The sequence below is a fragment of the Bos indicus x Bos taurus genome, chromosome 15, assembly GCF_003369695.1.
Source record: "Bos indicus x Bos taurus breed Angus x Brahman F1 hybrid chromosome 15, Bos_hybrid_MaternalHap_v2.0, whole genome shotgun sequence".
In the NCBI taxonomy this organism is placed as follows: domain Eukaryota; kingdom Metazoa; phylum Chordata; class Mammalia; order Artiodactyla; family Bovidae; genus Bos; species Bos indicus x Bos taurus.
In genome coordinates, this window is record NC_040090.1 from 19,329,355 (window position 1) to 19,342,679 (window position 13,325).

The 13,325-nt window shown below is 42.7% G+C and overlaps 1 protein-coding gene across 1 annotated transcript in view; it reads right to left on the reverse strand.

Annotated features, from left to right (window-relative positions):
* Positions 1–11,833, reverse strand: part of CAPRIN1 (cell cycle associated protein 1) — a 37,795-nt gene extending 25,962 nt beyond the window's left edge. The window contains exons 1-2 of the mRNA XM_027562694.1: positions 11,641–11,833; positions 10,860–11,069 (exon numbers count right to left, since the gene is read on the reverse strand). Coding sequence (XP_027418495.1) covers positions 10,860–11,069 — 210 coding nt within the window. The 5' untranslated portion in view covers positions 11,641–11,833. The remainder of the gene's footprint in view (positions 1–10,859; positions 11,070–11,640) is intronic.
* Between the last annotated feature and the right edge of the window lie 1,492 nt (positions 11,834–13,325).

Consider the following 13,325-nt stretch of genomic DNA (forward strand, 5'->3'; position numbering starts at 1 on the left):
TAAACACTGAGGATGAACAAAGACAGTTCATGTTTTTAAAAGGACAGGCTACTTAAAAAAAAAAAACTAAACAAGTTAAAGATTTGCTTTTAATTATGATTTATGATGTAATAATAGCATTATAATCTGTATTCCAGTACTTAGAAATATACAAATAAAGATATGCCAACAGGAATGCCTGAAATTTAGTGCCAGTACACAGTTAAAGTTCTAGCACCTAGGCAAAAGAAAAACTGCTGTTAGCTTATACATTTATTATCTCCCCCTTTTAATAGCATTATACATTTTTCAAGAAAAATGTTGCTAAATCAGGACATTAGCACATAATGAATGCTCTACAAATCCACAGGGGATGGTTTCACATACCTAGCATTACCATTAAATGTCTGGAGAACTTAAAACTCCTAAAAACTGTGTGTATGTGTGTGTGTATATGTACACATATATATAAATATTTTTTAAGGTGTTAAGAATGGTACCTGAGTGGTAGAATTACAGGTAGAATCTTTTCCTTCTGTTTTGTACACTTATTTTGCAAAGACATAGCTTATATAATAGTGATAAAAAAAATTAAAATCTTGTGCTACACAAAAATGTTAAGATTGTCAGATTGCAGGATACTGTCAGGACTTTCACCTACAAGAATCCTTGAGTATGCATCTATATTATCCTAGGACGAGATATGGCAGAAAAGCTCCAATTTTCTACACAGCAGGAAATTTGCTCTTCATCCAACCCCAAGATCTACGTCAGATTACATTTTCTCAAGACGACTCACGTTGTACTGTTCTACAACGTGACCTTGGCACTTCTCGTTAAAAACTAGTCTAATTCCTCTGCCATAGTACTGAGCGGGCTTCAACCAAGAGAACAGTGGAAATGATCCTATGTGACTTCCAGGGTTGAGTCATAATAACAATGCATCTCTGCCCTGTTTGCTGGTCACTAAAACCAATCATGTTTGGAGCCCTGAGCCATCATTTAACACGTCCAATAACCCTGGGATTGCCATGCTATGAGGAAGCTAAGCTATGAAGAGAGGTCTCAATTAAGAATTCTGGTCAGCAATTCTAGCGTTACGTCATCCGAGCCCAAGCATGAGACATGTGAGGAAACAAGGTTGAGTCTTCCCAGCTGAGACCCCAGGCATCACAGAGCAGGTCAGCTCCACTGTATGCCCTAAATCCCTAACAGGCATCATCTGTGTGCATGATAAAATGAGGTAAGTCCCGGAGTAATCTGTCACACAGCAATAACTGGACGGTTAAGAGGTCAATGACAAGAGAAAGCAGCTACTATGCAAACTGGGCTTCATGGTACACAAATTCTTGAAATACTGTCACCCGCAAGATCTCTGTGTAGCCAAAATAAAGATCTATGCATTAAATACAAATAGAAAAATTGCCCACTTGGGGTTAAAATTTGCAGTACAAACTAAGATCATTACATAAATAAGGATTTGCTTGTCAAACTGACAGGTCCAACATTAACCCCCACAAAAACAGAGGGGCAAAGACAGGAATAAAGTACTCTAGACAAACACAGCTTTTTCATTCCCTAAGCTCCAAGACAGTTTCTAACATAGTGTTACAAATTTGTTAAATATTCGTATCATCCACATAAAATGAATATTAAGTTTTTTTCCCAGCAGAATGGAGTTGTTTTTCTAGCATTAGATATCTTCGTCAGAAAGCCTACCACAATATTGATATAACTGAAAACCTGCCCTCTTAGATTCTATCTTGAAATATCCATCTTGAAAATTCAATTCAGGGTTCCTTTTTCAACTGAGCATCCCTAATGTATTAAAAATTCATTTATAGCACCACATATGAGCAAGATGGCACAGTGGTGAAGAATTTGCCTGCCAATACAGGAGACATAAGAGATGGAGGTTTTGGCGGTGCCGCGCCGCCGGGAGCGGGCCGGAGCCCGGACCATGGCGGCGGTGGCGGCACCCGAGCGGGGTGGCGGATAACAAAAAAAAAAAAGAGAGATGGAGGTTTGATCCCTTGGTCAGGAAGATCCCCTGGAATAGGAAATGGCAACCCACTCCAGTATTCTTGCCTGGAAAATTCCATGGACAGAGAGCCCATGGGGCTCCAACAAGTTGGACACAACTGAGTGACTGAGCACAGCACACATGAGCAAGATAAAAATCGGGCCATTTTCCAGGTTACTCGTAATCAGAATCTCTAAAGCAGAACCATGGAATTAGACGATACCCAGTACATGTCAAAGACTAAGACTATACTGTTATGTAGTACCGAGAAACCAGTCCCACTCTTCGGTTTCTTTGTTGCCTGTAACAGTTCAGAGTATTTGTTATGACAGGCATTCAAATTTAAAGTATCTTGCAGGCACTATTATCAATCACATTTCATTTAAATGGAAACTGAAAGGGCAATTAAATAACTTGCCTAAGGTCATCTATGAGATGAGATGGTTGGATGACATCACCAACTCGATGGATATGAGTTTGAGCAAGCTCCAGGAGTTGGTGATAATAAGACAGACAGGCAAGTCTGGCGTGTTGCAGTCCATGGGGTCGCAGAGTCGGACACATCCAAGCGAATGAACTGAACTGAAGGTCACCTATCCCAGAAAAATCACTTGTGCCTCAGCACTGTATTTCCACTCTATTCCAGCTATTGCTACACTTCATTTCTGCCCTTCTGCTGCTATCTTCTTCCTTTCTCCAGAACTGCAGTACACCCAGATCTTCCATCACCCCCCCCCAAGATTTTTTTCATCAGCAAAGCTGCTTTATCTAAACATTTTTTAAAAAAATTCACTAGGTGCTACAGGGCTGTGTGCTAAGTCGCTCAGTCATGTTAGACTCTCTAACCCTATAGACTGTAGCCCCCCGGCTCCTCTGTCCATGAGGATTCTCCAGGCAAGAATACTGGAATGGGTTGCCATGACCCCCTCCAGGGGATTTTCACAAGCCAGTAATCGAACCTGCATCTCTTAGGTCTCCTGAATTGGCAGGCGGGTTCTTTACAAGTAGCATCAACTGGGAAGCTATGAGGGCGGCATAAGATATTCAAAATGACTGTTCTCCAGAGATTCCCTTCCTTCCTGTTATAACCAACAAATTCCGTAAGTGAATAACTGGGAAAAAATGACAGTTAAAAAGAAATAGTAAAAAAAAATGAGAGACTCAAAAAACCACTAATTCTTCAACCAGACAACTGTGGTGGGGTGGGGGTGGGTTTAGTCGCTAAGTCGTGTCCATTTCTTGTGACCCCATGGACTGTAGCCTGCCAGGTCCCTCTGTCCGTGGGATTCTCCAGGCAAGAATACTGGAGTGGGTTGCCATTCCCTTCTCCAGGAGATCTTCCCAACCCAGAAATCAAACTCGGATCTCCTGCATTACAGGCAGATTCTTTACCAACTAGACAACAGTAACAGTAACAACTAGTTACTAGTAGACAATTAGTAAACAATAACAACTAGTTACTAGTAGACAACTAGTAAACAGTAACAACAAGAAAAATTAGCAAAGACAACATCTTTAGCTTGACTACCTAGGAAACTATGTTATTCTCATTCTCAATTAAGAAATCTCTAAACTGTGGGAGATTACTTAAAAATGAAGCTTAAAATAACAAAAATAGTAGTAATACCTAGCTATATCTCATATTACTTTCTCTCCAGGCCAAATAAATCACTTCTGTAGTACTGAAAGAACTTGTAGAGTGATAATGTAAATACAACAAGACAAAGATTTCTTTTCCTCTCATCTTTCCATAATCTTCAGTGGCCCTTTCTAGACATTTCAAGTCCCTAATCCCTGCATTCCTGTTCTTCATCTAGAAACATGAGTTCTGACTTTGCCTACATAGTGGTAGGCACCTGACTGCCTCCAACACACGTTCCTCAATTCAACTGAGACTGAGTTGCTAGTAAAATTCACAGCAGACAGGAAAGGCATCAAGAATCAAGTTCCTTCAATTTTTAAAAGGAGGGTATAGATAACATAGAGTACAATTCATAGAAGATTCATAGCAGCTCTCTCCAAATGCTAGAAGCCTTCACATGTTGCAGGAGTCTGAGCTGTTACAGAAAAAATATTTAACAGTGGTGTCAGGGATGTAACTCCAACATCATGAACTTAAGAGTTGTCCAAAAATGAAATAGACTTTCACTGAGAAATGAGCATTTCACCAGGCCCTAGAAGACTGATTAATACAGAAGCTCACTGAGTATCAAGACTGCAGGAATCCTTAACACTGAAAAACAGTAAAAGGATGCTAAATCAGTTGTTATCTAATGTCCCGTTGTAAGATAATTTTTTAGGCAAGTACCTAACCAGGAGTTATAATCTGACAAGACTTTTGTCCAACTGGGCTTCCCTTGTGGCTCTGCTGGTAAACAATCTGCCTGCAGTGCAGCAGACCTGGGTTCTATCCCTGGGATGGGAAGATCCCCCGGAGAAAAGAAAGTCTACCCACTCCAGTATTCTGGCCTAGAGAATTCCATGGACTATATAATCCTTGGGGTCGCTAAGAGTCGGACATGACTGAGCAACTTTCACTTTCACTTGTTCAACTGGAGGGGGAAAAAAGACAATCCTATAAAAACTTATTCCTTGTCCATGGCAGTAATTATGTAGTTAAGTCTGAATGAAAGAATGCACCTAACCTTAGTAAGAAAATGAAAAAGTTTAGAGTTCCAACATCACCTACTTTGATTTATATTCTTATAAAGTATAAAGCTTGTGAACTTGAAAACAAATGATCCAAAAAAGAAAGAAACAATTGACAAAGATAATCTAACAAGTGTCTTTTGAATTATTAGTTGCTTCAGCCAATGAGTTGGTACAACTAAATGGTTTATATACTCAGCAGGGACTTCAATTATTGATAGAAAGATGTGAACTTTTTAATTCATTTAAAATGGAGACCAAAAATTTTTTTCCCCAATGATTAGTATATTTCAGCTATCTCTGTATTTGGATAAGAGTATTAAGGGGAATGCAGTGAAATTTCTAATAATCTACAATAGTTCAAATACCAAAAATCATCTGTCCTCCTTCCTAAGACTATTAACAAATCTTGTTTACACTACCTAGATTTTAAGATAGGAGTTTTCTAATTGCTTATTCATCAACTCTCACTTTAAAAAAAAAAAAAAATCCTTCAGGAAAAAAACCCAATTAAAAAAAAAAGTGCAAGTAAACAGCTCTATACAAAAAAGCATTTTCCCCCTCATGGATTAATCCATTTTAACAGGATTTTATTGATGAAAATACAAGTATTGCTATGTAATGATTTAGTCAATCTACCAAATATTTATTTAGCATACGCCATGTACAAGGCACAGTATGATACTAGTAACAGTCTCTGCCCTCCAGCAGTTTACTACCTATTAGAAAAAATACATAAGGTGAGAACATAAGACAATATAAAAATGCAAAGAAAGTGTACAGACAACGGGTAGCACAAGAAGTTAAAGGAAACAGACTGCATGGTCAAGAAGCACACCTTACTCTTTCCTCAGAAATAGCAATTGAGCAGAGGCGCAGTAAGGTCTCTGTCATCTGTGTGTTTATATTCATACTCTGTCCAACTAAAGCACCAGTATACAGCTACTTGGAGAAATAAAAAGATGAGAAGTCAAGCACCTTACAATTTCAACTTTGACTGACTTTCTCTTCTGCTACTCCTCCCATTCTCCTCTACTGCATACATACTATTCATTTCCTCTCCCCAAAGGAACAAATTATTAAAAAAAAAAAAATCCAGAAACTTGGAATACAAGAATTAAGATGTAAATATTGACACATCTCCTACTTCTCTCTACTGGTAATGTTATCCCCACATTTTCTGGCCTATAACATACCAAGCTTGAGTAGAGACTAGCAAATGTGCATCTGGGGCTTAAGCAAGCATGAAGACAGACTTTAAATGGAACTTCACCTGTACTGCTAGTCACTGGAGGCCATTACCTAGACAGCCTACAAACACAAATTTAGCAATGAGATGTTACTATATAGGTCTACAGAAGAATAAAAAAGCCTTTTTCTTTCGCTTTCACCTTTTCTAAATAAAGAAACTCTAAAATTAAAGTATGTGGGAAAAAAAAATAAAATAAAATAAAGTATGTGGGGGGACTTCTCTGGCAATCCAGTGATTTAGACTCCATGATCCCAAATCAAGGGGAAAGGGTTCGATCCCATTGGGAACTAAGATTTGGCATGTCACAGTGTGGCCAAAAAATACATAAAAAATTTAAAAATAATAATAAAATTCAGTTATTTGAAGTAAAAGGCTTGGTTCCACAGGATCAGCTGTAACTTGAAAAACTACACTATGTTGCAAAGCATTACAGATTCTAATTAACCCCTCTAAAACATTACGAGAGACCTTGGAGTTCACCTATTTTAACCTGGGTCATTTCACATGAGCACCTCAATTTCTTCCTCTGTAAAATGAACTGGAATAAATTCTAAAATGGCTTTAAGCTCTTAACATATTTCAAAGATTCTATAACAGTATGATAATAAAAGACCACACTGTTTTTTAAGTTTAAACTTTTGCAAATATTAATTTTTTAAAAGATGAAGTAGTACTAGGTTAGTCCTTGTCTAGTTCTAAACAAACTAAGAAATTACATAAAATTATGACAAACTGTATGCTTAACCTCTAACTCAGACAAAACTTATTCTGATATAAATATCTGATACAAATATTCTGATACAAACATAGGAATTATCCTAGAATAAAATATGGCCAGCTTAAAACAACACATTCTTATTATCATACTTAGGATTCTACTCTCATTGCAGAAAAAGGTATTTGCGTCATCACATGAGATAATTCACATCATTTTCTTTTCAAACTCAATTTTTAAATACTTTTCTATGTCACATACTCACAGAGCACACCCAGACAAGCAGAGGGAAACAAACTAAGCATTATACTTTTTCTTCTGTGACAAGGTGAATGCAAAACAAAGTAATCTTGCTCTCTGCATTGCAGAGGAATAGTCCATGCAACCAATGGAAAAACTAGCACTTCAGAGATTTTAACTGTCAAGAAAAACTTCAGATGTTATCCCCAAGAAAAGGGTTTGCTTATACAAGTTATAACGTTTTTATTTCAAAAGACTGAGAATTCTGTACAACACCTGCACTGAAAATCCTTAAGAGAGGCACACTGCATTGCTCTGTAAAGAAATGTTATCCTAACAATAAGCAATCCTTTTTTCAGAATAATATGAACTGCAAAGAAATACAGAACAAAAAGACTTTAGGAGGTATGAAAAACAGTATCCTTGTCTATCACTTCTGGTCATATTGGTTAAAAACTGCCAGGTCATTTTGCTAGACAGCACTGATTAATCTTTCACCTACCAAACTCACTACTGTCTAAACTTACTATACTTGCAATGGAGTTTAACAATTTTAAATGTCATCTATTAAAACATCCTTTATTCTATCTCAAAAATGATTACCTGTTACCATATAAAAGAGCTCCCCCTTGAGTTAAAGCAGCTTCCCTGGTAGTTTAGTTGGTAAAGAATCTGCCTGCAATGCAGGAGACCAGGGTTCAATTCCTGAGTCTGGAAGATCCCCTGAAGGAGGAAATGGCAATCCACTCCAGTATTCTTGCCTGGAAAATCTCATAAACAGAGGAGCCTGGCAGGCTACAGTCCATGAGGTTGCAAGGGTTGTACACAACTTAGTGACTAAACCCACCACCTTAAGTTAAAATTAAGACTTGGTTTCAAAATATCATCTTGCATAGCCTAGGGCCCAGTTCTATGCCAATTGATGAACTAGACAATCACTCAGTTCATTGTCACTTGTGCTTTAATCAGTTGAAAGACTGGTAAATGGAATTTGACACGATTCTGTTTATTATAGCTGTGTTTCTTCTCTTTGCTGAACACTCACACAGTTTAAAAGCCCAAATTTCAAAAAACCACCAGGCCACTTAGTTGCATTACATAATAGGATCATATTTCATCAAAGTATGCATTCTCACTGAACAGATGCTTAGCTTTCCTCTAAATAACTTTGTTTTTTCATTGAAGTATAATAACATTATTTCAATTCTCTATGTCTTGTGGTATTACCTATCAAGCATTAATTTTTATCGGGATACTTAATTTCAGAATCCCTGGAAAAAGGCATTTTGTCCAGAAGGCACCTATGAAAAGGTCAAAACTAAAATACGACTCAAATCTAACTTGCTCAAGAAGCTGAAGACTGAAAACTGATTTGTAACGTAAATCCTACTTTAGGTGTATTAGAAACACTATTAAAAAATGGATCCTAGTTAAATCCATTCATACAGTAATCATCTATAGAAAATTTATATTTAAACTAGAAACTAGATGTGATTAAATTATAGAGGAAAACCCGAATGCCCCGAGTTTCTCAAAAATTAAAACCTACAGTTTTAATAGTAAGTCACAACATTGGTACTACCAACTCAACTATTTAACAAGTAGGTAGCTCAGTCTCTGAGTTACCAAAAAGCCTCATGTAACTGAAATTTGACCTTTCTGCTACCTAGCACCCTAACACTGGGAAGACAGGGAAAAAAGACAGAAAAGCATTTGTTGCTTTGTGTAGTGTACTAAATCTCCATCATTACAAGGGAATTTTTCACTACTTGCTAGCCTTGTCTATAATCTCTGTAATTATAACTACATTATTTTCTCCTTTATAATTGGGGGAAAGGGGGTAGGCAATGTATAGTACTACAAACCTATACACAGGAAAGACCTGTCACAGCTCAGGCCCTCATAGGGTTCATAAAACTAGCTTACTAATTTTTTCAGATACACTTGAACACTAGAATCCAACCTACCTCACAACCAAGTTATGTGGTAATCAGTGCATGACTTTATATTATATCTTTCAAGAATCACTTTTCAGTCATTAAAACATAAGTATCTATATTAAGATGTCTTAAAATATTACATCATTAATACTGTTCTTCATTTGGGTATTAAATACCAGATTGACAGGGTTATTTACTGAATTAAGAGGTTTTTATAATGTAGTTAAGTCTCAATTTCAAATACAGTTTACAAAGATGGCAGACAAACGACACTGGTCTGGAGCACGCTTATCTTATTACATACTTGAATGTAGCTCCTTAACAATAAAAATGCTTTTGTTGCTTTGGTAGCACTGATAAAACTATTATTTCAAAGTTATAATAAATCACACTTATTTAATCAAAATAAAGGATCAGCAAAAGGTAGAAATCCACAACTAGCACATCTCTCAATTTCAAATAAAGTTCAAGTAAATTTCCAAACATAGAAGACAGTCTTTAAAACTCTAAAAATGCTTTAAAACTCCCCCGAAAAATGTAAAATGAATCATTAAACAAGCGATCAAAATAATGAAGGCCTAAATATAACCAGTTTTCAAGTTATTTCCTACAGCCCAAATTTTAGCCAAGTAGTTACTATTACATCTTAACACTATTTGGTGGCTGGCAAAATAAACATTTTAAAGTAACTTCTTCAAAATTCAAGATGTTACAATAAATGTTTTACTAGAGGCAGATAAACAAAAGCTACTAAATGATTTATTATAACTGTTTGAAACCAAGTTATTTCCTTTTTAAGGTAAAAGGCAAAAGTTTGCATAATAGTTACAGATGTAACTACTCCATTTTTTTTTGTACTACTGATTTGTTTTCCCTTTCCACCTCCAATCTTACTGAAGGCTGAATTATTCATTCTGCTAAGACCCTTTCTCTACACGTACACACAAACACACACAGGCGCGCGCCCACACACACACACACACGTGTCCCTCTAAACAGAGCTGGCACAGTCCTGCGCTGAAAGCATAAAACAAAAGGCCAACTTGAAGATAAACCTCACAGTGTGACCTAGGAATGGTTAAATATTCAATCCAAAATTTGTGGGTGTGGCTCGATTTTTCTTTTGGAGGGGGGACCGAGGGAGGCCAGCCGGGCGACTGCCTGGCCTCTGCCCTCCCCCTCTTTCGCTTTGTGCTCACAATGCAGCTCCCGTACAGCGCTTCCCTCTCCCCGCAGCCGCCGCCATGTTAGACGCGCTCTCCATGTGCCCAGAGACCTAGAGAGCCCCTCCGTCCAACCCGGACCCACCCCACCGCGAGTCTCGACCCGTGCAGTCTCCCTCCCAGCCCTCTTGAGTGCGTCCCCAAGGGGCAAAGAGCGGCTGCAGAAAATCTTCTCGGGGTCGGGTGAAGCGTGAGGCTCGGGGGGACACCCGGACAATTGAAACAAAGGAGGAAGGGGCGCCCGTCAGAGGGGGGGCAGGGGTAGCAAATCCAAAGCCTGCCTGAGAGGGGCCTGAGGGAAAAGCGACTCTCGTTTAAGAACCCCAAGCACTTCCCTCCCGAGGGAGCAGAGGGGCCGCTGCGCAGGCCTCAAGTACGCGGCAACGGAGCGGACCGGCCCCAAGGCTCCAGGACGCAGGCCGCCCCGACTCCACGAGGCAGTCGGTTGGACCCTGAACGCCCCCCGCCCCGGGACCTCTTCCTTTCCCCTCGTTGACACCCGTCACAGAAAAAGGGCTTCCGCCAGCGAGAGCAGGGCATCACAGTTAAATGCCTGGCGACGGGACAGGCCCCCACCCTCACACAACCCAGTCGCCGAGGCCGGAGGCCTGGCCCCTGCGGGAGGACGGTAATAAAGAGGCCTGGGGGCCAGCGCCGCGTCCGCATCAGGTGACAAGCACCTCCCCGCGGAGCCCGTTTCCTGGGCTCGAAGCTCCGCTTAACTGCGGAGGCCGGGCCTGGGCGAAGGGGAAGCGTCCGAGGCTGGGAGGGTAAAGCCTGCTTGCGGCAAGTCAGGGTCCGAGCACCAAACCCTCCCTTCCCCGCCAGCTCCTGGCACCTTTTTCTTCTCCAGGTTCCGAAGTTTCTTGTCGATCACCCCGAGAATCTGCTTCATGGCCTCGGTCTGGACAGCCCCGGTGCCGGTCATGGGGTGTTGGGAAGCCGGCGCGGCGGCCCCGGCCCCCGCCTCATTCCCGGAGGAACCCGACGGCGGTGGCGGTCCGGACGACTTGCTGCCGCTTCCGCTGTGGCTGGTGGCCGAAGGCATCTTGAAACCGTAAGGGGAGAGAAGAAAGAGCGGGAGGAAGGACAAGAGCGGCGAGTCAATCGGTGGACGGGGCGAGACGCGGGACAAAACGCGCAGCGGGCGGGAGCCTGCGCGAGCGGGTGGGGGTGGGGACGGGGCCGGCGCGCGCCGCCGGGGCAGGAAGGGGCCGCGGGCGCGCGCGCGACCCGCCAGCGGGGCGCCCGGACGGGCCTCGCACCGCCCCCCGCCCCGCCCCGCCCCTCCCCCGCGCGAGCCTCCGGCTCGGCCTACCGGCCCCGGGGCACCAAGACTCGCGCCGGGGGCGGGGCCTCGCAGCGCCGGCCGCCAACGGCCAGAGCAACGGTCCCCACTGGGGAGAGCCGGGCCTCGCCTCCCTGCGAGGAAGGGAGGGAAGAGAGAGGTCGGGGCTGAGAGGCGGAGTAGGGTGAAGGGCACTGGAAATGATCGGGGGTGGGGGTGGGGAAGAGGAGACTTGAGGAGCAAGCCCCTTGCGCAGGTCCAGACGATCCGGAGGTAAAGGACACTCGGGGCAGCGACCCGCTTCCCCTTCAGCGCCCGGGGTGGCGCTCACCGTGCGCGCGCGGAGGCTGCTGGAGATCCCGAGTGGGCGGCTGAGGGGACAAGGGTGGTGGTGCGTTCCGAGCAGTGTCGTGCGCTCCGTGGGCACAGGCTGCTGCGCCCGGTCCCCGCTGCACCGAGAGCCGCTGCTAGTGAGGCGGAGAGCCGGGAGCGGGAGGGACTTAGGCAGCCAGCCCTCTGGGGCGGAGGGGGCGGGAGAAGCGGCGGGCGGGGGCCTTCGTGGCCGCTCGGGCTGCCCGGCGCGAACGCCTGCGAGGAAGGACGCGCCTGGCCGCCGGTCCGCCCTGCCCTAGGCCCTGACCTGAGGGGCGGCCGCCCGGTACAGGTCGGCAGGGCCCCAGGGAGGCTGCCGGAGCGGTAGCTTGAGTTTGGGGCGAAATCGAAGCTAGGGTCCTTCAGGCGAAATCGCTGGACGTCCAAACTGGGACAATAGGTGTCAAGCAGCTGTATCTGGAGCTGGCAACTGCCCCACGGAGAGCCCTTATGCGGGGGGGTTCGCGGGGGGAGAAAAAGGTTTCTGCAAGTAAGGGGTGCGTGGGGTGGGTGGTGCAATCCCAGCTTCTAGAATTCCTTTATATGCAGAGCGAGCAAACCCACACCTCAAAAGGTCTAAAGAGAAGTTGCCGCTTCCCCTACAACACAGTCACCTGGTAACCTAGGAGTTCTCTGTAGAACGCGCTGGAAATGAGCAAGATGGATGGTTTTAAGTTATAAAACTCTGGACTCATGTTACAAATAATCTTCAGCTGTCTTAAGATAACATGTACCCAATAGGCCTGAGTATTATGGATCAGACTTTTTTCGTTTTGTTTTAGATTTACCTAAAACTTTAAGCGAATGTTAAATGAACATGAGATTCTTTTTTTCCTCCAAGGGAAATATTCCAGCCTTGGAATAAGGTTGTGGACGGTGAACAAAAGAAAGGCCAAATGCTGGAGGAAAATGTATTAAAAGGAATTTAAGCAGTGGAAAATTCAGCAACACAATGTATGACAACAGTAAATGACCCAGTTTATTATTTAAATTCCAAGAAAAGGATTTAGGAAAGGATGCTACCAAACCCACTGTTTACTGGAGAATAAAATGAGTAATACTGGTTGGCAACGTGTATCCTGAGGGAGCCTGGAGAAGCAGCAGCCTACATCCTCAAGATATTCCAGTTAGTTGCAGTCTGTTGTCTATTCATTCAAATATTTATAGGGCACCTTACTATGCCTTAGGAACTCTTTAACGCTAGGGATTGTAAACAATTTCTATGTGCATGGAGCTTCATTCTAAGTCAGGAGGAGATATCAGAGTGAAGAGGTAGAGGAAAAAAAAGCTGGTCAGGAAAAGCGTTAGTGACATTTGAGCCAAAACTGAAGGAAAAAGGTCACTCACTTATCTTGGAGGAAGAATTTTCCAGGTAGAGGGAAAGCCATGTGCCAGGGTCTGAGATGGGAGTGTGTTTGGTGGGTTCAAGGAACAGCAAGGAGGCCAGAGTGGCAAGAGCAGAGTAGGAGATGAAGTCTAAGATATAAAAGAGAGCCAGCAGGTAAAGTCTGATAGACCACTGAGCACTTTGGCTTTTGCTGAATGAAATGGGGAGTCACTGTGTGCATAGTCTTAAACAAGGGAGTAACCTAATCAACCTGGGTTTTAAAGAAACCCTCTTGCTGCTATGTAAAGAATTTACAG